The sequence below is a fragment of the Aotus nancymaae genome, unplaced genomic scaffold, assembly GCF_030222135.1.
Source record: "Aotus nancymaae isolate 86718 unplaced genomic scaffold, 86718_ANA_hifiasm-v0.15.2.pri h1tg000051l, whole genome shotgun sequence".
Taxonomy (NCBI): domain Eukaryota; kingdom Metazoa; phylum Chordata; class Mammalia; order Primates; family Aotidae; genus Aotus; species Aotus nancymaae.
Window position 1 is genome coordinate 3,693,128 of NW_026988465.1, and position 23,083 is coordinate 3,716,210.

The 23,083-nt window shown below is 40.0% G+C and overlaps 1 protein-coding gene across 2 annotated transcripts in view; it reads right to left on the reverse strand.

Annotated features, from left to right (window-relative positions):
• The window catches only part of F13A1 (coagulation factor XIII A chain), a 168,215-nt gene that overhangs the window by 139,480 nt on the left and 5,652 nt on the right, over window positions 1-23,083 (reverse strand). Inside the window, exon 3 of one of the 2 annotated variants that reach the window (XM_064362958.1) lies at window positions 13,499-13,687. The exons of the other annotated variant lie outside the window; for it this stretch is intronic. Within the exon in view, the coding sequence (XP_064219028.1) occupies window positions 13,499-13,687 (189 nt within the window). The remainder of the gene's footprint in view (window positions 1-13,498; window positions 13,688-23,083) is intronic. 2 annotated transcript variants of the gene reach the window in all.

Below are 23,083 nucleotides of genomic sequence, written 5' to 3' on the forward strand. Positions count from 1 at the left end.
CCACTGCACTCCAGCCTAGGCAACAGGGCAGGAGTCCATCTCAAAGAAACAAAAAACAAAAAACAAACAAAAAAAACAGAGATGGGGTCTTTCATTCTTCTTAAATCCCCTACGGGGTGTCACAAAGTGCTGGACACAGCAGAGGTTTCTGCATCAGAAATTCATGGAACCAGACATGGGACAAGATGTTAAAATGGTTTGTAAACAGAAATGGAAAGGAAATAGGGAAGTGAAAGAAGTGCAAAACCTCCAACAGTGCAGAGAAGGAGCATCCCAATGGCTAAGCTAGGCTTTAGCCAGAGATGGGCAGCACATTTAGAACATCCAGCCCCAACTTCTTGAAGGCTAAAGAAATACTCATGAACAGACACAGAAACTGTCAGACCTACTTCCCAAGGGTAACTCCCTTTACTCCTCTAACAAATGAGTAAATACCTATGCTACAGTAGGTACCTAGTCAGGAGTCAGCAGGGGAGGAGAGGGCTTCCCCTGCTATACCCACAACAGGAATGTCAGGTAACCATCAGCTGATGGTCAGGCAATTGTTAGACTGTCTCTCTAAAATAGTAATTGGTCCCAGCTAGTGCCAGGGATGGGCAGTCTTGCAATAAACAGGAATACCTGAAACTGGTGATCAGCAGCTTCCCAATAAGACCTAAAGAGTTGAGCGAGTGAGCTCAAGCATGCGCACTAAGAGACAAAATGGCGGAAATTAACCAGTATATGAGCTTCCTCTAGGAACACTTAACTGATAAGGAAAAAATGCCTCAAGTGACCACGAGTACAACACCAGTAAACACACTGTGCATGCTCCCCTTCTAAGCACTAGCAGACCACTGCACACACAGATAGCCCACCTAAGTGAAGAATCACAGGAGAAGGGACGCGAGACCCCAGAAGTATACAAACAGATAAAACCCTAAGTCACCCAGGTGCGGTGGCTCATGCCTGTAATCCCAGCATTTTGGGAGGCTTGAGGTGAGGAGTTTGAGTCCAGCCCGGTCAACATGGTGAAACCTTGTCTCTACTAAAAATAAAAAAACTAGTCGAGTGTTGCAGCAAGTGCCTGTAATCCCAACTACTCAGTAGGCTGAGGCAGGAGAATCACTTGAACCTAGGAAGTGGAGGTTGCAGTGAGCCGAGATTGCACCACTCCACTCCAGCCTGGGTGATAGAGCAAGACGCTGTCTCAACAAACAAACAAAAACCCTAAGTCAAAGTCGGACTGTGCACTTGTCTTTCAAGTTACCCACTTGGCCCTTTGTCAAGTGTACTTTCCTTCCTTTCATTCCTTTTCTAAAGCTTTTGAATAAACTTTCACTCCTGCTCTGAATTCTGGCCCATCTCTCCTTCTGCTTTATGAGGAGATAAGAATTGAGGCTGCTATAGACCTGTATGGAAGGATTCACTGCTGCTAACACACTTTGGTGCCGTGGGACTCCAATACATTTGCTGCCACTGACACCTGGACATGCATCCATCCACAGGACAGTTGGGTATGTGTGCATGAGAGACAGAGAGCAAGAGCAAGACAGAAACAGACAGACCGAGATGGAAAGTAATAGAAATCATAAGAAACAAGAGAAAAGATAGAAAAGAGGCTGAGATACTGAGAAGAAAGAGAAGGTGAAGAGGGTAGCAACAGGGAGGTAGAGCTATTTATAGCCTGTCTTATGGTTGTGTAATACCTGTCTGACTCTGGCTGCTATTATAGTAGCATTTTATGAAGGTTATCCTTCCTTAAGGAATACCGTAAGAATTTAGCTTTCCTATATAGTTGCAATATCGAAAATAAGGCTGGTAATTGGGTCATCTTATTAGGAAGCAACCATCACAAAGCAGTTCAAAGAGCTTGCAGTTATTCCCTCATCAATCCTTACAACATTCTGCTCGAGTAACTGGAGGGCACAGATGAAGAATATTTAGTCCACTTGGATCTTTTCTTCAGTGGGTTTAATTTCACATGCATGCTCTCTTTTTAGATTGGAGACTCAAGAGCAAGGTATTACAGTGGACACATCTGTTTTCATTAAATACTTTTTCCCCACCTTTTTCACCCCTTGTTTCACATGCTGCGAGAATGTCTTAGAATTTATGTGGAAAAGCCAGGGAAAGACCACAGTCCATCCTCCCTGAGTTCAGACCAGAGCTTTCTGTTGGAGTACAGTTTCAATTATGTGGGTGCAAATGAGCCACATCTATGAATTCTTGTAAGTGAAAGCGGTCACTGTAAGATACAAGTGTGAAGACAGAGAGAAAAGGCATAGGAGCAAAGGCAAATTAGGGGAATAGGAAAGAGAGGGGAGAAAGCAGAGGATGCAGTTGGGGAGGAAGTGTTTGCAAGAGTTCTGAGTGTTCTCATTCCAGAACCTCCATGAGTGCTCTGTGCAGCACCCTTGATGTGACAAAGACGTCAGTGACTCTATTACCCTAAGGACCCTAAGGTTTGCTCGGAAATTTCAGCTCTACAGACGTGATTTGAGTGACAGGGCAGGGCTGAGGCATGGTAAAGTCTCTAGCACCAGAATACGGACGGCAATCCCACCTACTTTGAGATTAAACTGTTTCTGTCACTTCAGCTAGAACTTGTGGGCAAATAATTCCAGGCAGAACTTGGCCTGTGGGTTGTCAGGGCCCCTATTTGACTAATGAAGTTGACAGAATGGATGCCGCAAGGGCACTGGGTATTGCTGGGAGGCCCAGTGATGGTTGTCTTTGCCACCAGGAGATGAAAGACATGAGGGCAGTGCCCTCCTATTTGCTTTTGGAAACATTTTCTTTGTGTGTGTGTAGATTTATTTTTTAAACTGACAATCATTTATGGGGAATTTATTGGGATACAAAGTGAAGTTTTGATTTATGTACACATCGTAGAAAGATTCAATCAGCTAATTAACATGTTTGTCGCCTTACATAGTTACCTTTCTTTCCTCTGTACATTGAAAAAAGGAAGGTAACTATGGTGAAGACATTAAAAACCTATTATTTTAGCAATTTTGAAATATACAATACATTATTTTAAACTCTGGTCGCCAATCTGTGTGATAGATCACTAAAACTTATTCTTCCAGTCTGACTGAGACTTTATACCCACTGATCAACATCTCCTCTTTCCTCATTCCTTAACCCCAAGCCCCAGCCTCTGGTAACCACCTTTCTACTCTGTTTTATGAGATTGATTTTTTCAGATTCCACATATAAGTGAGATCATATAGTATTCGTCTTTCTGTGCCTCGCTTATTTCAGTTAGCATAATTCTCTCCAGTTCTATCCTTGTTGTGAATGGCAGAATGTTCCTTCTATTAAGGGCTGTGGAGTACTCCATTGCATCTATACACCACATTTTCTTTATCCATTTGTTAGGTTTCTTTCATATCTTGGCTATTGTGAGTAATGCTGAAATGAACATGGGACTACATACACCTTTTCAACATACTGATTTCAATTTTCTTTAGATATATACCCAGAAGTGGGGTTGCTGGATCATATGGTAACTCTATTGCTAGTTTTGTGAGGAACCTCCACACTACTTTCCAAAATAGCTGCATTAATTTACACTCCCACCAACAGCGTACAGGGTTCTCTATTCCTCGCATTCTTGCCAAGGCTCATTATCATTCTCTTTGGTAATAACTACTCTAACAGGTATGAGGTGGCACCTCATTGTGGTTTTACTTTTCATTTCTCTGATGATTAGAGGTGTTGAGCATTTTTCCATAAGCCTATTGGTGTCTTCTTTTGAGAAATATCTATTCAGGTCATTTGCCGACAACCTGGGACAAATCAATCACTGCGAACATTGGTTTCCGTGTGTTTAATGAGATTTATTTCTACCTTCCCTGCCTCCCAGTTTACTGTGAGAATTAAAAAAGTGCTCTCCTATACATTATCTCCTTTAACCCATGAATGGCTGTTTAAAATAAATATTGTAGCCCCTATTTTCAGTTGAGGAAACAGTAATGCAGTGGGGGTGGGTGGGGTGGGTGAAGCGATTCTGTCATTGCTATTCATGGTGGAGCTTGGGTTCTGACTGGGCACTGCCCAAGTCCAAGCGTCAAAAATGCCCTCCTTCCCCACCAAAAAGGGCTTTATTTTGCCCTTTCATCACATGAGCTGTCATCCCTGAGATGACCTACAAATGGCAGAGGGCCAGCCACTGGGGCACATTGTTAGTCCTCAGACCAGAGTGTGTTACTTCACTACAGATGAGTCTCATGTTACTATGCAAATACACACACACACACACACACACACATACATTTTACTACTTCTAGTTATAAAGGTAAACATAAGTTCCTTTGGAGGAAAAAAAGAGGGGAAAATCATATAAACTCATGCAGCATCCATTTATCCAATCATTTATTAGTGAGAATGTTTTCCCCTTGAGTCTCTCACTAATGTCCTGAAAAAATCTCGGTCCTCCAATTTATCTTCCACACTTCTTCTATAGTAATCTAAAAAGTAAGAAAAAATCAGATCTTAATACTCTACCTAAAACGCTTCTATAGAGGCTTCTGCCTGTTTATAGAATTACATCAAAACTTCTTATCAAGTCATCCAAAGTCATCAGTATGCTTCCAAAATGTCATGCTCCACTGAACTTTTCTATTTTCTTTTTCTAGAATGTATACGTTTTCCATTCCTCTGGGTCAATCCCTATTCATTTTTTGACACCCACCTCAAATAGCTCTTTCTGGGGGATTCTTTCAACTATTCTTGCCATCCCTCACTCCCTCCAAAGTGCCTTCTAAGCATTTTGTTCAAGAGGCTGGCATTGAATGCAGCCTTTTCTGCTCAGACTGTCCCTTCTGGACAAGAAATCCTCTGGAGGCAAGGGATGAACATATCTTACTATTCTAATCCCAATACAGTGCTTTGTGAATACAAAGTATTCGATAAGAGTTCAATAAACACATTCAAGAAAAAAAAAGGCTTTATGGTTAAAAGAAGTCAAATAAATATCTAAAAAAATATAGAAAAACATACAAAAGGATTTATTAACAATTATTTTTGAAAAGTTACTGAATATGAATGCCAAATCGATAGCTATTTCAATGTTTGCATAAAATCTTAAACATCAAAAAAAAAATGGATATAAAGTTGTCACAACACATAGACTACAGATCTGCTGAAGTTCTATTGTCCACCTGCCTCAGTGTTCTGTGGAATGGAGGTAATATGTGTCTATAGTTCAGCATTTCCTAGAATGAGTTCTCCACTTTATTAGATGGTATTATAAAAATAAAAATGTTGTAGGGTAGTGTTTATAGTAGAACAATTTTGGGAATCATTGGGCTAAACAAGATTCATTTTTTGACTGCGTGTCTACTCACAGCCTTTTATATATTAATGTGTGTTGGGCCCCTATGAGAAGAGACACAAAACACAGCATGATCCAAATGTATTTGACGACGGAACCTTTTTTTCCCCATAAGGAGCATCTCACATGACAGGTGTTCATAGAGAACACACTCTGGGAAACATTGTCCTACTTTCTTAGATGCCATTATTAGTCACTTCACAGAGACGCTTAAAAATAAACACGTTGATCATCAATGCAGAAGCCCATAGGAGCAAAAATCTGAAATGACATTCTATATAAATGTTCCTTCAAAATGATGAAATAGGCTGTCTATTTTCACCAAAATGCAGCATAAAATAGTTGAAAAAGTATAGGCTAAGAAATGGTTCTCTACACTTTACAAGTTGCATAATTTGGGGCAAGACATTTCTCAATAGAGAAACTCTGTCATGTAGGTGAAAATCACACATCAGCATGATGGTTTTACCCGGACTTTCTGAAACAAAAATCCATGGGAAGACATAGTCTTAAAGGATATGGGTGACGTTTTCAGATATAAGGGTATTCCTCTGCACCCCAAGACCCTGCAGCACCTGCTCACCACCTACATCTTTGAATAACTTGACGTTGTCAGGCACGAGGCTTTAGTTCATACATCTCCACCTACGGCATTCACACTCTCCCTCACCTGTTTGTCGACACCCTTGGAAGATGAGGGCTTTTTCTTCCTACTCAGCCCCTCACCTGTGCCCCTGTCCTCTATGCTTCCACCTGGTCCAGGATTCTCCTCCAGTACCTCCTGAATCTTCAGAATTCTTCCTCTACTGGTTCTTTCCTCTCTGCCTGCTACACATTCCAGTTCCTCCAATCCTGAAACAAATACCCAAATCAAAACACCCCTCCTCTCATCCACATTCATCTCTAGCTACCACCCAAATTTTCTTTTCCTCTCCTTCAAATTTCTTTAAAGATTCATCAAAATTGACTACACCCATTTCCTCATATCTCCTTGGCTTTCAGACCATTAAAATTTGGAATCTCCCCAGTTCAACCAGTGTCCCCCTAACTGTTGACTCCAGTGGGAAGTTCTTACCTCACTGCGTCTCCTAGTTATATTTGATAACATTGGTCATTCTTTCCTCTTTAAACACACAACTGTCCTGGATTTAGTGACACTGCACGCCCCTTGTTTTCATTCTGTTTATCTGGTCATTTGGTCTATGTTTCCTCCAGGGGCTCTAGTTTCTGGACTGACCCTTTAGGAGTTATTTTCCCCAGGGCTTAAACCTCAGCCCACTGCTGACATGATTTACCCTTTTCTGAGTGAGCTTGCCCACGTGTATATGATATCCAAATTTTAATCTGTCCAACCCAACCTTCCTCCCCTAAGCTTCAGACTCATATCGACTATCGGACAGGTTTACCTGAAAGGCCCTCAAGTAATTCACACTCACCAGTTCAAACAGAATCACATTCATATTTCCACCGTCTCCTTGGTGGAGGTAGTAAGTATTGTGATTAGAAGAGGCTGCCTGGTTTTGAATTGAGGTCCCAGCACTTTCCAGGTGTGACCTGGGGTAAATTAATTAATCCTTTGAACCCTTATCTCATGTGAAAATCAGAGATGGCCATAGTCCAATGCCCAGAGGGTTGCTTGAACAATTAAATGGGAGGCACACAGCACCTCCGCACAGCAGCAGTGCCAGTGAGTTATCAATGAAGCCGCTACTACCATTATCATTTTCCATACCTGATTTTTTCTCTCTGGAATCCCTGCTGCATATCTCATTTGGAAGTGCTAGCATCTGTCATGATAGTCACATAAGCCAGCTACCTGGAAGTTGACCTTGACCCTCTTCCCTTTCACCCCTCACAGACTACCAAACACAAGTCCTGCAGATTTTGTCTCCTAAATATTTCTCAAATCCCATCGCTCCTATCCATGTCTACAATTGCAGCCACAACCCAGGCTCTCATCTTCTCTTCTCTGATCATCTCCTCTCCAGTCTTGAATTGCCCTGGTTCCCTGAAGTGGGCCAGAGCAAACTATCTTAAATGAGAATCGTCCATGTCACTCCCACCCTGAAAACACATCAGCATCCACCACCCCAGCTGTCTTCAGATAAATGCTACTCAAGAAATAAGTGAAATAGAAATATCGAAGTGTTACTGATGACACTTCCATGTTTTATGGGGTTCATGATGCAGAACATGTGCAATTGATCCAGTCCTGGAAATGCTTGAGCACATGATGAACAACCTGCCTCAATGCTGCCGGCATTAGGATAACACTTTAATACTCACAGGATGGCCCAGCTGGGAGGGATGCCCAGCACACATCACTGCGGGTCCACCAGCACCCACGTTCATCCCTCTCCTTTCCCTGTCCTCTGAAGAGACTGGAAAAAGGGAATACTTTCACAGCTTCCCTTACAGCTAAGGGTAGTAAATGAGACATAAATGGTTACTGGAAGCACCAGAGAAAGCTTTTGTTTTGCTGATAAGAGGGGTAGGTCTTGCTAATGCCATCCTTCTCTTCGTCTTTCTGCTGTAACCAGGAATGTGAAGCTTGAATCTGCCATCATAGAATTGAAGGAAAGGTCAGGAGAATCTCCAAAGCGCTCGACACCCCCAGGTTCCTGTGGTTGAACTGCAGGGAGAAGGAAATTTGCTCAGGGACCTATTATCACTTCGGAAGGCTCCTCAGGTAGTGAAACCTCTGCTGTTTGGAGGGGGTGAGCTGATAAGAAATACAGCTTGGGATTTCTCCCCCAACTGGATACAAAGAAACAGGAGTCCATGTCAAAGTAACAGCAAATTAACACCACAAGCCATTCCCAAGCTTTCACAGCCTCAGCCACAGGTTAGTAAAACCGGTGATTAGTGCTCTGCTCCCTGCCTTTCATGATTTGCATGACTATAGGCTCAGAAGTGAGAGGGAGAGAAGGTCCTGCAGACTCCCAGGACATTTTTCAGCCACACCCATCTCCTCAGATTCATTAACACCTCCCACCTAACTCACAGAGATAGCTGTTGCTCTGCCAGCAACTAATGAATGCAGTTATCAAAGCACAAAGACCCCCCCGCAGCACAGCGCATCAAGCCCTGGCCAGGTAAGGCACTAGCTCTTGAGTTCACCTTCTCTACTCAGAGCCCAGCACATCATCCAGGACACCCTATTTATTTAAATTTTTTAAAAGACAGAGGGAAGAAGGAAAGAAGGAAAGTAGGAAGGGAGGAAGGGAGGAAAGGAGGGAGGGAAGGAAGAAGGGCAAGAAGGGAGGGAAAGAGGGCGGAAGGGAGGGAAGGAAGGAAATTGGTTAGAAGGCAGAATGACATGAATAAATCCCATGACCCAGGTTCTGAGAACAGCAACATAGGGAAACTCCGGTGTACTAACACGTCTCAGCTCATCTCCTATACAGGCACAGGGAATGAGAAAGCAACTGAAACAAAGAACTGAATACAAATCGGAAGCAGTTAAATGTAAAGCTATCTTTCCGTATTTTAATATAGTAATAGTTTACTTTATGAAACAGCTATGTTTTTTATCTATGTAATAAATCTTCACATGTACCCCAGAACCTAAAATAAAAGTTAAAAACAAAGCATATAGTGAGTGTGATGGTTAATACTGGACTCAACTTGATTGGATTGAAGGATAAAAGTATTAATCCTGGGTGTTGCCAAAGGAGATTAACATTTGAGTCACTGGGCTGGGGAAGGCAGATCCACCCTTAATCTGGTGGGTACAAGCTAATCAGCTTCCAGCAAATATAAAGCAGGCAGAACAACGTGAAAAGGAGAGACAGGTCTAACCTCCCAGCCTACATCTTTCTCCCATGCTAGATGCTTCCTACCCTCGAACTTCAGACTCCAAGTTCTTCAGTTTGGGGACTTGGACTGGCTCTCCTTGCCCCTCAGCTTGCAGACAGCCTATTGTAGGACCTTGTGATCATGTAAGTTAATACTTAAATAAACTCCCCTTTATACACACACACACACACACACACACACACACATATCTTTATTGGTTCTGTCCCTCAACAGAACCCTGATTAATATAGTGAGTAAGGAAGGGTAAGTCAATCATTGTTGGTAAGTCTCTGGTTATAAACACTCTTAAAGATGTCCTGGTAGAGAGTCCTTTATGTGCCCTTTATTTTTAATAAAGTATTTATTCTCTTTTCTGTTTTCTTTTTTTAAATTTATGTTAAAGTTTGGTTCACTTTTAATAGTACATGACATCTCAAATGTTTAGACATTTAGTTGATTGTAAAACACTAGCTAAAATGAATCTTCTCTTGAAACAGTATTGCCAGATTTTTAAAAATGAATAGAAGTTATATTCTTTTTCTGTTTTTTAAACCATCATTTTTACATTCTGAGTTTCTGGAAATTGAGGTGCACCTGCATATAGAAACCTTTGCACTTAATTTCATTTCTAGTTCACATTCTATACTTGTCTCTTCTCATTACAGCAATTACCCTTAAAATCTAATTTCCTTGGCTTTATTCAGTCCTATTGAAACAGGCACTGCATTTTAAGAGAATTATTTCCCCAGCAATGTTCTTTTTTTTTTTTCCAGTCTTAGAACTATGGCAGCAAGGAAGTTGAGGCTGTCATTCAATTTCCTGAATTACATGAGATGCAGAAAGGACTCTGATCAAGATAAATCCTCTATCATGGGTCTTTCAAGGGCGCTTTGAAGTGTGCTTTTCTATACTGAACAGTAGAGTGTGGAATTTTAGTCACTATAGGCCAAATACATGTGGCGTATAATGGGCCACACATATTGGAATACAGCTTAACTCTGAACGTACACATCATGGGCTCTGAAAGGTTTAGAATACATGTTGGTTTAAAAAATATGCAGATTTTATCTCAAAGTTAAATTAGCTAGGCTTTTCCTCCTCTTTTATTGAGGGAACAAAAGTAATACTATTTCTTACGTAAAAAAGAAAAGGAGGCTTAAAATGTTGACTGTAGCGGATGCTGTGGTGTGCTGCCTGGACCTTTCCCATTGTTGGCAGTGTTGGTGGCTGACAGCTCTTGTTCATTTAGTTGCTTTCGGGAGTCAGCCATAGGGAACCAAGCACACCAAGGAAAAAACCCCAGTCAAGGTATAAAAGATATAAAAGGCCCATGCCCTTGGCTCAACTCAAGACAACTCTGAAGATCCATCCCATAGCTAGAGCTCGCATTGAGATCCACCGGGGCCATGTCTGCACTTTGGTTCAACTCCTCCCTCTGCCCAACACTGATTCCTCCACTCCCTTGGAGATGTTGATCCTGAGAGATCTCCCCAGTAAACTTTCTGCACGCAAGTCCTCTTCTCAGAGTTTGTTTCCTAGTAACCCAATCTAAGGCATTCATCTCACCATTTTTTCTAAGACTTCCATTATCACAATTATTTTCTGAATGGCCTATGAAAGTGTCTCAGACCTCAGACAAGTCCAGTCCAGAGCTGAAGCTTCCCTCTACTCTTCACCCCACCCTAAATATTTGACTATAAAGATGGTGATAAGAATTCCCTCATAATTGCAGCAGAACTGTGGTTCAGAGCTTCAAACGTGTATTTGTTTTCATGCATGGGATACAATATGTTGCTAGGCAGGCGATTTTGTCATTGTGTGGACATCATAGAAACAAAGATGGTACAGCCTACCACACACCTATGCTATTTGGCAGAGCAGAGCCTGTTACCGTTAGGCTACAAACTCGCAGCATGTTTGACTGTACTGAATATAGCACTGCAAGCAATTGTAACACAATGGTAAGTATTTACATATAAACATAGAAACATTTCTATATAAACACAGGAAAAGTAGAGCAAAAATACAGTTTAAAAGTAAAAAATGGTACACCTGCATAGGACACTTACCATGAATGGAGCCTATAGGACTGGAAGTTGTTCTGGGTGAGTGGTAAGTGAGCGTGAAGGCCTAGGGCATTACTGCGTGCTACTGTAGACTTTATAAACACTATAAACTTAGGCTACACAACATGTTTAAAGAACAAGTGATCACACTATTACATTGTAACAGCTATGACATCACTAGGTGATAGGAATTTTTCAGCTCCATTTTAATCTCATAAGATCACTTATGCATGCTCTGTCATTGACTGAAATGTTGTTATGTAGCACATGACTGTACATGGGTTTTGTTTTCTTCTACAGTGTCAGAGTTTCCAGTCTTTAGTTAAGTCTGTTAAATTTCCTCACAAAATTGCCTTGTGAGATATTTATTTTTTACATTAATACTCATTCCATCTGAAAATTACTACTTTATAAGGGATGAGGGTCAATTTTTAAATTTTCTTCCAGTTGGAGAGCCAGTTGTTCCAGCATCATTAGTTTAAAAACAAACAAGCAGACAAACAAAATCTCATATGCTTTTCTTACTTCATGAAACCAACAATCACATTATCTCATACACTGAAATCCATCTTCTCTATTGTGTCGTACTAAATATTCTTCATAGTATTTTCTGATAGCTGCTTCCATAGAAAATATTCTTACTTATTTCTTTGTATGATTTCTGTGATTATCACCTGATAATTATTATTTCAAATGAACTTTAAGATTATTTTATACAAGTCCAAAAACCAAAACCCTAACCCTAACAACTCAAAACTCCATTGGCATTCTAATTGGAAATGCATTAAACGTACATATTAATTTTGGGAGGCTTTTAAAAATTGACAATAATAATTGTATATGTTTATGGGGTTTTGTGATGTGCCTTTTTGATCAATATGTGATGTTTTGATCAAAACATACATTGTGGATTGATTAATGCAAGCTAATTAACATATGCATCCCTTCACATACCATTTCTCAGATATACCTCTTATATTGTTCACTGGCTAAAACCTTTAAAGGAATTCTTTTTAAAAAGGAAATGATGATAACAGGCATTTCTTTCTAATTTCTGATTATGATGAAATTTGTTAATGTTTTTCACTTAGGATATCAAAAGTTGTTGTTTTGATGTAAACAATCTTTATCATCATTAAGGTGTTTTCTTCCAAATTTTTTCCCTTCAACTCATTTTCTAAAACTGGGTGCTGAATTCTATCATGTACTTTTCATGACTACTAATTTGATTTCCTATTTTTTTTTCTTTAATGTGTGCATAGGATTATATGGGCAGATTTCCTATGTTGTGCCACTGTTGCTTCTGTGTGCATGTATTTCCTTGATAATCTCATAAATTCCTATAGAAATGTTTACCGAAATGCATCAAATGTTAATAGCGATAACTTAATAAAAGAGTTCCATGATCAAATTAATTTAAGAAGCACCAGACCAAAGTTAAATGGCCCTTCCCCAATACTTTAAAGCTAATGGCATTGTTAATCTTCAAGAAGAGATTAAAGGTTGGGCATGGTGTCTCACGCTTGTAATCCTAGCACTGTGGGAGTCCAAGTCAGGCGCATCACTTGAGGTCAGGAGTGCCAGACCAGCCTGGACAAGATGGCGAAGCTCCGCCTCTACCACAAATACATACAACTACTGGGTGTGGTGGTGTGCACCTGTGGTCCCAGCTACTCCAGAGGCCCAGAATCAGTTGAACCTGGGAGGTGGAGGTTGCAGTGAGCTGAGATCGTACCACTTTTCCAGCCTAGGTGACAGAGCAAGACTCTATCTCAAAAAAAAAAAAAAAAAAAAAGAGAGAGAGAGATTAAAGTACCTAGTGTTTAGTGAAGTTTATTGGACCATCCATTTCTCATGGGCCATCCCATGGGACTAGATCAGAGCAGAACTAACTTTGGGAATGCATACATGGTTTGTACATGTATGTACATGTATACAAAGATACCTTTGTATTGTAAAAATACGTAAATCTTTTACAATACGAAGATGTGCAAATGTTTTCAGCACGAGACCAATTAAATCATGGAGATAAAAGTCACAACTATAGGACACCAAAACCATTGTTTGAGGAAGAATAATTTAGGTAAGCAACACTTTGTACCAATTGTACTTACTTTTATTTATATGAGATTTTCCCTTGGGTGGGCCCAAGTTATTAATGTCTGGCATTATACAGACCAGTCTTAGAGCACAGGGTGATTCAGGGGCTGGATGTCATTCCAGCTTCCACCACTGTTGATGTATGACACTAAAAAGTCACACAATTGCGCCTGTACCCATGATGTCAAGACTGGGGCTTGCACATGGCACTCACCAATGACATATTCCACCCTGAAGAGGTCCCGGCTGGGGTCATATGGACGATTGAAGTCGATCTGCATGTAGAAGGACTGCCCTCTGCGGACAATCAGCTTATTGTTGTCATACTTGTCAGTGTGGTGATCCACCTTGTTGGTGTCCCATCTCTCCTTGAACAGGTGAACGTTCGTGACATTAAGAAAGTCTATGAACAAGAAAAACGATTGAAGAAAATAATAAACTAACTTTAGTTTAAACCCAAACTCAACAACAAGACTATTTTTCCTGAAGAAGGCAGGTAGCAAGGTCTGCTGAATGAAACTCTGCACGAGGCGGGGGTGGGGGAACACAGTCTCAAGAGTCAGCCTCTTGTGACATTCTTGTTTTTGAAGAGAGCTTTTTAAAGCTTTTTCCACCTTTGATCTCGTTTCAGTCCACACGGCACTCACTGTGGGATAGACGGACGCCTGTCTGCGAGATCCAGATACAGAGAAGCTAGGGCCAGAGTTGAAGTCTCCGGGTTCTCAGTCTCATGCTGGTTTTCGTTATGTTAGGAGCTTCCCATCATGTCCCTGCCTCACTCTGTGACTAACCAGGCAGAAGCAGGGAATAGCCACTTCAATTTTCTTGTCTTTCAAAAGGGGAGAATCAAATCTGACAAAGCCTCAGGGGGACGTTTGAAGGACAAAGTTAGCCATTAATCCAAAATTCTCCTCTTATCTCAAGAAGGGTCAAACACCCCCACCCTCTGTAATTCTAAAAGTAGATCTCATCTCTCAAAGGTAGGAAAGAGAGTGAGCAGGTCTGGAGAAACAACACTAACATTTCTGTGAGATAAGTGTGATTGTTTTCAGTTACACAGAAACTGTCCTCAGCTTTCCTTAGCTTCTGATGAGCCAATTCAAAAGTCACAACCTGGACTGTCTGACGCCGACATTTACAGGTTTTTCTTTTGATTTTGATGTACAGGTTTTTCAGGAGTGTAAATGTCAATTACATGTTTATTAGTTGTCTAACTTTGTATATGTTACTTAAATTGATTTCTTCATCATAGAATGGGGACGCTAACATTCATTTCATAGCCTAACATGTTCAACCTCTTACAGGAATGTGACAGGAGATGGCGTGAGATGACACGTATGCAGGCATTTAGCAAAGGGTCTGACACAGGAAAGTCACCTCTCCTCCTGCCCTTTTCCCCTTCCGCTCTATGAATGATCACTGAATGGGAGGGTCATCCTAACTCCCTATCCTCACTGTACTTCAGAAGATCTAGTCTAGCGACTGATTTCTGCATGTGCACTTGGTGTTTTAAAGGGCTATTGGGGAGAAGGTTGGGTGGGAGGGTAGGAGGGTGGGCAGGGGTGCCCTGGCCCCTTGCCCTACCCCTCCCTGCCCTTGTCTGATGCATGATTTGCTATAAGCACCATGTGTGCAGAAAGCACAGCTGCTGAGCTTGTACCCATGCTGGGACATCTCCCTGCCGCACTCGAATGACTTCCTTTACCTTCACACAGAAATCCTGTGCAGGATGCCTGGTGCCTTTGGACCCCATTGTGTTCCATAATCAAAACCAAGGAGCTGGACTCTTTCATATCCTCCTTGGTCCTAAAGTCCAGGAGTCCCTGAAACACTGCTGAACAATTCATAGTTCAGGCAATCTGAGTTTGAATCTCAGGTCTCAATATTACTTCATTAAGGTGATTTACCTTTCAGAATCTGATTTTTCTTATTCCAAATGAGGATACTAATACCCTGAGAACGTCTACGAAGGCTCAATGAGATAACGATGCAGTGGGTCTGGCACTATGGTTGGCACATAGTGGGTCATAGGCTCACTGTGGCTCACTGCCCCTAAGCTGTGACAGACACTTCACGTGGCATGGTGCTCCGCAGGTTCCTCTGACTACAGCATTACAGCAAGCAGAAAGTGCAGGATGCAGTTTTCTTTTTACCTCATCTCAGAACCCTGTTGACTACATGTCCCCCTGAAGGGCACTTTCTTTCCATTATGCTGTGAGCTAAAGATGTTTAATTCCTTAGACCTCTCTATTCCAGCTGTCTTTCTCCTGAGTTCTCCGGTCTTATTAAGGCCACAATCCCCAGTGATAAACCAGCCCAAGAGTGAGCTGGAGAAGCACAAACGTCCCCATTGAAAAGGACCTTAGCAATAAACTCCTCTGGTCCTCTTTCTTAGCACAGGGCCTTTTAATAATTTTTTTAAGAATAGCTAAAAACCTAGGCCCTTAGGAATGGATTTCATCAGTGCTCCAGTTACCAGCACCAATGGAAGGAATATAATGATATTACAACCTTACAGAATCTCACATGACAGCAATAGCATTTTCTCAGCTATCTGGTAGAACTACGAAACATTTTCATGAGAGCCCTACTACTTGGTCTTCTAACCTCCATTCGAACAGGGAACTCATTATTTCAGAGGGCAAAGAGTCCATTTTTAAACAACTCTACTTATTTGAAAATTTATCTCAAGATAAACTGACATCTGTTTCCTTGTAATTTTTCTAACCAGGGGTCCTCGTTCTGACTTCCGGATAAATATAGAATAAGTCCTCTTATTCATTTTATCTGGCACTCTCTAGGTATTTAAAGATCGTTCTTAGGGTTTTGCTTTATTTTTTCTCAGTAAAACATTCTCCATTTATTTAGCTTTTTGTTTTTGTTTTTTAGACAGAGTCTTGCTCCGTTGCCCAGACTGGAGTGCAGTTGTGAGATCTTGGCTCACTACAACCTCTGCCTCCTGGGTTCAAGCGATTCTTCCTGCCTCAGCCTCCTGAGTAGCTGGGATTGCAGGCATTTGCCATCATGCCTGGCTAATTTTTGTATTATTTTTATTTTATTTTATTTTTTAGTAGAAATGGGGTTTCACCATGTTGGCCAGGCTGGCCTTGAACTCCCGACCTCAGGAGATCTGCCCGCCTCAGCCTCCCAAAGCGCTGGGATTACAGGCGTGAGCCATCGCATCTGGCCTATTTAACTGTTTTTAAGAAATTATTTCCAAGCCAGGTGCAGTGGCTCACACCTGTAATCTCAGCTGGCTGATCACCTGAGGTCAGGAGTTTGAGACCAGCCTGGCCAATATAGTGAAACCCCATCTCTACTAAAAATACAAAAAAAAAGAAGTTATTTCCAGAACTTTTATCCATCTCTCTGTTTTGGAATATATTCCATTTTGTCAATTTCTCTTTTGAAGTGTTATTTTGGAATTAAGTACATTACTCTAGTTGTGGTTTTTCCAGAAAAAAAACGACATTACATCTTTTAAAATAAATAACATATTTCTAATATTTCAGCTCAAGATATTATTAGTGTCTTAGATACTCTTAACTTACTGTTGATTTATATTATGCATCTGATAAAGCGAAACCCTTAAAACACATATTCTTTTTTTTTTTTTTTGAGCTGGAGTCTCGCTCTGTTCCCGAGGCTGCAGTACAGTGGAGCAATCTCGGCTTACTGCAACCCTGCCATACTCGAATGGCTTTCCTTACCTTCACACAGAAATCCTGTGCAGGATGCCCGGTCCCTTTGAACCCCATTGTTCAAGCAGTTCTCCTGTCTCAGCCTCCTGAGTTGCTGGGACTATAGGCTCATGACACTACAGCAGGCTAATTTTTTTTTCTTTAGTAGATACAGGGTTTCACCATTGGTCAGGCTGGTCTCGAACTTTTGACCTCGAGTAATCTACCTGTCTTGGCCTCCCATAAAACACATTCTAACGTTATTTCTAGCAACAGTGCATCAAAATTCAGTTGAGGCCCCTACAAGTCACCCACTCACGTTGCTATTTGGCTGTATCTATTTGTGTGATTTTCTTCTGTTTAGTTCGATATTAAGACTTTGCATGTATTAAATTTCTTCTTATTGAGTTTGGTTCACTGCTCCATGCTCCTCAGATAATTTTAATCCCTTAGTATGCATTTAATATATTTAATAGTCTCCCTAGCTTCTTGTCCTCTGGGAATGTTGTAAGTGTGCTATTTTATGTTGCCACTCAAGACATGGGTACAAATGTTGATTAGGCAATTGTCTAATAACCACGAGTCAAGTAAACACAGAGCAGCAGATGCTGAAAGGTGAGCAGATGATTATGACACAGTGTCAGCCATCTCTGACAAAGGAAGTAAAGAGTACTGAGGGGAGTTTCAGGGAGGAGCCCCTAACCCACATTTAGTGGGTGGAAAATAAGGAGGTTCTCTGAAGGAAGTGAGACATAAGCAGTGGTCAAGAGAGGAGTCAGTTGTCCACGTGGAAAAGGAGGTGAAGAGAAATGCTTCAGGCAAGTGAGAAGGATACGTGAAGACTGAGGCAAGAGAGTGCATAGTTGCTTAAGAAACTGAAAGATGATGGTTGGCTGAAATGTACTACTGGGAGCCATGGTAGAAGAGTAAGGAGGAGCCTGCTCATCATGTGAGGCTTGGAGATCATGTGAAGGAGTTTGGGTTTTAATTGCATGGTGCAATTAAAAATATATATATATATTTAAACTGCTTCTGGTGGCAGAGTGGAAAAGGGGTTGGATGGGGCGATGCTGGAAGCTGAAGTCAGTTAGGAAGCTGTTGCAGTGTTCTGGGTGAGGGTCCACGTGAGTTTAATCTGTATGCAGGAGATGAAGGCACTGCTCCTCTGGCACTCCTAGATTTGCCTTCTCTATTTCTACCCTCCCTCTCTGCATGATAAAGTACCCCTGAAATGAGTTCTGATTGGCTTCCCAAGCAGCTCTACCTATAAGGCAAAATAAAGCTGGAGAGGGAGAAATAGTCAAGTATTTCTTTGATATCATTGGTATTTCTCATGCACCCTAGTTGTCATTGCAAATGAAAACCTGGCTTTCCACCTTTACATCCTAGCCTACTGTACCTGGTTAAAGTCTAATGAGACTGGTTAGAGTCAGTCCATCATGGCATAGTGCTAGTCTTAGGGAAGATTGACAGGTATTGGAAGAATCAGAGCTCCATGGTTAAACCAGTATGGAAAATTTCTGCCCTAACCAAAGATGATTGGGATTCTTTTCTTAAGATTTCATGTGAGACTTTAATATGCTGATGTGCACCACAGATATCCTAGAGGAGCACTGGTTTCCAAATGTAAATGACTATGGGAACTTTGTTTGTTGGAGATCTGCATTTTTCAGACTATGTTTTTGGAAATGCTTCACTTCAGTTTTCTTAACTTTAATATGGGAATGAAGTACCTATCTTACAAGTGACTGATACCTAGTATATTCTCAATAAATACTTATTATTATTATTACTATTATTATGAGAAGTACAATAGCATAGTAAGAGCATAGACTGTGGAGCCAGGCTGCCTGGATTCAAATCCCAACTCTCACTTCTGTCTTTGTGACCTTAAGCAAGTTGCATAAATGTCCTGTGCCTCAGTTTCCTCATCTGCAAAATGAAGTTGGTGTGAGGTACAATGAGAAAATGCACTGAGTACTCTATCACAGGGCCTGGTACATGGTAAATGCTCAGAAATTGATGACAATAATAATCATAATAGCACTGAGCGTTTCGATGGGCCCTTAGGATCAAACATGAAGAAGTTAGGTATCTGAGAAGGCATGGTAGGAGGCTGGAACCTGAGCAATGGAGGTCACGAGGTAAAGAAGGTCCCTGGGAAGCTTTTTAGCAGTGGCCTTCCAACCTTCCCAGGGAAGCATGCCCTTTTATACTCCTTGTCTTCTGAGCAGAGATACTTGCTTTTTCTTTCCTGGATTTCCACAGGTGAATAGAGAGCTTTTCTCCTCTTAATTCTCAGCAAATACGTCTTTCTTTAAAAAGTATTATTATTAATCTCTTCATATTATCTTTATATAGATGACTTTTTTAGCCATGAGATTACAATCCCACTCAAGACTGGACCATGTCTTAATTATCTTGCTGTAGTGCCTGTGGCAATGTGCAAAAGTGCCACAGCGAATGTGCCTCCTTTCACTTGAACACCTTTTACTTGAAAATTCGGAGCTTGGAGTTGATGATTCATTTCAAAATAAATTATCTCATTCACCATAGGATTAACCATAGTGTCCTTCAAATGTCATTTATCAGACCGTTTTATTCTCAAAATATGCTAGTTTCAGGATATATATATAGTTGAAGGTATGATTTGGGAATTTATAGCATAAGACCTCCAGATCAGCAGTTTTGTTTCACATTGGAATAAAATACACTGTCTTTCTAGCCTGCTTATACTATGATCACAAAGGGTGAGAAAAAGGATGCTGATTAATGCCTTTGAGAATAGAAAACCTAAGCCAAAAAAAAGACAAAACCCCAACTCATGGGTTTATAGTTTTTTCATAATGAAAACAAATACGTATGCTTGTTTATATATGCTATATAAAAACATACAGATTGTTTATTATATATAAATATATATTGTTTATATATTATATAAACAAATATGTAATAGATATATATTACATATATTATATACATATATTGATTATATATTATATATTAATTATATCTTTATGTTATAATTGTTTACATATAATAAATATAAACAAACAAATATAGATATTTGTTTATATATATTTGTTTTCACTATAAAAAACTATAAACCCATGAGTTTGGTTTTTAAAAATATATTGTTTATATATAAAATATAATTTATATATATTATTTACATACTTGTTTATAGATTATATATAAGCAAACTATATATATATAAAGTTATGTGTGTGTATACATATATATATTTATATAAAGTTACATATATAAAGCAAAATTTATTTCATTGCCCGTGAGTCGGCCACCCACAGGTCAATCAAGTATTTGGTTCTTACAACAGCTGATGATATAAATTGTTTTAAATTATATCATCTTATAGTGATATACTTTTGACATTTGATCCTAAGCATGATGTTTTTAACATGTTGTTTTTTCTAAGTGACCTTTTCATTCTCTGTTGCAGTATCACTTTAACAGGCCAATGCCTCAGGAGAAACACAAAATCACAGTGGTCCTCTAAGTGGGGAAAAACTAAGGCAGTAATAAGTAAAACTTTCCTGTATAATATCTTACCAGTTCATCTTAAAATGATTTTAAAAAAGAAAGACATTTCATAAAAAATAAAATAAAACTTGGCTCAGAAATGGAAGATTAAAAGCTACACAGAGAGGTTGAGATTTTAAAGAAATATTGTTCTGGACCATAGTTAAATGGAAAAGACATGAAGAACCTTATGGGATTGTCCCAAGTATTGGGGATGGAGGTGAGGTCCCCAATACCACTGATTAAACAAAATTTATTTCATTACCCATGAGTCAGCCACCCACAGGTCAGCCAAGTATTTGGTTCTTACAACAGTTGATAATATCAAGGACTCTGAAGATGATTGTCATAAAATATGGACATAGACACAAAAATATCGTAGTTCATTCCATTGTCCATTTTGCCTAGGAAATGTCCCTTCCCATGGAGTGTGCTCTAGCAAGCATTGATTAAACTAGCATATCGATTTTTGCTTTGTTTATTGGCTTAACAAGACAGTTTAGATGGAAAAAGCTTTATCATCATCCAGGCTCCATTTGCCACAAACAGGAAATGAATTTGCTTTCTCTGTCTAAGCCAAGTTCCTGGCAAAATGGAACAGTTCATTTCTAAGCCGCCTTTTTTTTTCTTTCTTTTTTTTTGTTTTTTGAGATACTGTAGCTAGAAACTTGGCAGCTCGTAATTTCAAAGTGACAGCTTTCAAAATGTCTACCTAACACAATTTAGCCTAATTCCAAACACCGGAAAACGGACTGCTAAAGAAAAGAAAAAACATCTCCGGATGAGCAGCTGCCTCCCTGTCCTCCTACTCTTCCCCTAATATGAAAAAAATGTAGATTATTGTCTCCCTAGGTTGTAAAATATTCTTCAGAGAGTGATTATACCTGTCACAGATGGGATCTTGAAATAAGTTAAATGTTTAGGTTTATATTCTAGGAATTCCCTAGCAAACTGAATTTTCCCTGCAATTTTTGGTAATATTATTACTAAACTGTAAGCATAAATGCTATCCATGAGAAACTGGTTTGTTTATTTATTTAAAAACAACATTTTTCCTGTCGTTTTTCAATAAATAAATAATTATTTTCCTGTTGTTTTAAAATAAATAAATAAATGTTTCCTATTGTTTTTAAATAAATAAATAAATTTCTCACATTTCTTTTGGACATCCAGAATTTTAACATATCCTTAATTAGAATGATTAGAAACATTTTCTTAAGTGGCTTAATTGATAAAGCGTTGCTATTAATATGTCCTGGACCCTGTAATGTTGAAGGATTGCTCAGTTGCTCAGAGGAAGCTGGAGCAAGAGAAATGAGACCCATACCTCCAGGGGCTAAAATCCCACTGGTCTATTCCTCTTGTAGCCTGGAGTATCTCCACAGCTTCTAAACATATCTACTGTTCTCCCTGTTCTCCTTACCACTTTGTAAACCATAATTCTGATTATGCATTTCTGCTAATTAGAATACTTCTCAAGTCCCCAGTTGTCTGCAGGATGAAAAAAAAGATCCCCAAGGCCTGTTGTGCTATGACGCCTGCCATCTTTTCCCAGGCTTGTATCTTCTCTTTTGTCTTTTGGTCATCCCTTGCTTGGCACATACTGTTCCCTCTACTGCAAATGCTCTTCCATGTGCTCGCCTGTCAGGAACACTCCCTCATCCTCTAAGTTCCAGCTTCCATATCCTTGCATCAGGAAGCCCTCCCGACTCCACCGCACCACTACACATTGATTTTTATTATTTCACTACAATTTGCATAAGTTGTAGTCACAGTCTTTATTACACTGAATTGCAATAATCTTTTATTTATTTTGTCTTCTAGACTGAGAGTTTCTTGAGTCCAGAGACTGACTTACTCAACTTTATGTCCCAAGGGAAAGCCTGGAGGAGCTCCTGACACATATGTGAAAACCAGTGTATATTTTTCCTGGAACTGAATGAAAGGATGAATTGCTGCTGGACAATTGCATTTCCCAGTCATATACTGAATGCCTCTTAACCTCTCACCGAGCTTCAATCCAGAGAGGTTTACTCTGCACAAAGAGGAGACTGATCATTAATTGGTTGATTTAATTCTAACAAGAACTGGTGGGAAGGAAGAGATTCTCGGAAAGGTGTAAGACCCCATTAGCCTGAAAACTACTAGAACCCAACTACATTTGATTTTTTGATAGAGTCAGCCTTGCTTTCCAGTTTTAATTCAATACATTAGAACTGTCAAATAATGATTCCAATTGCTGCTACAAATGGTCACCTCTTGTTAACAAGATAGAGCCAAACTAGACCAACAACGTAAGATTATCTTCTGGAATGTTACATTTCCAGCTACACATAACCTTTCACACCAGGAAGGCAGTGGAGAGATTTTTCAGAAACACCAACTAAGCCTGAAGAACAGGCTATTAGAAATTGATACAAATCCAAATCTGAGGAGATCGTCTCAGTACCTTTCCTGGCTACAACTGAATTCAAAAGGTGACATTAATGATGCCTAAAATCATGCCAAGACATCAAATGCTACCAGTGACTGTCTGGTCCCACCTCTGGGATTTTGGTGTCCACCTGAAATAGTTCATT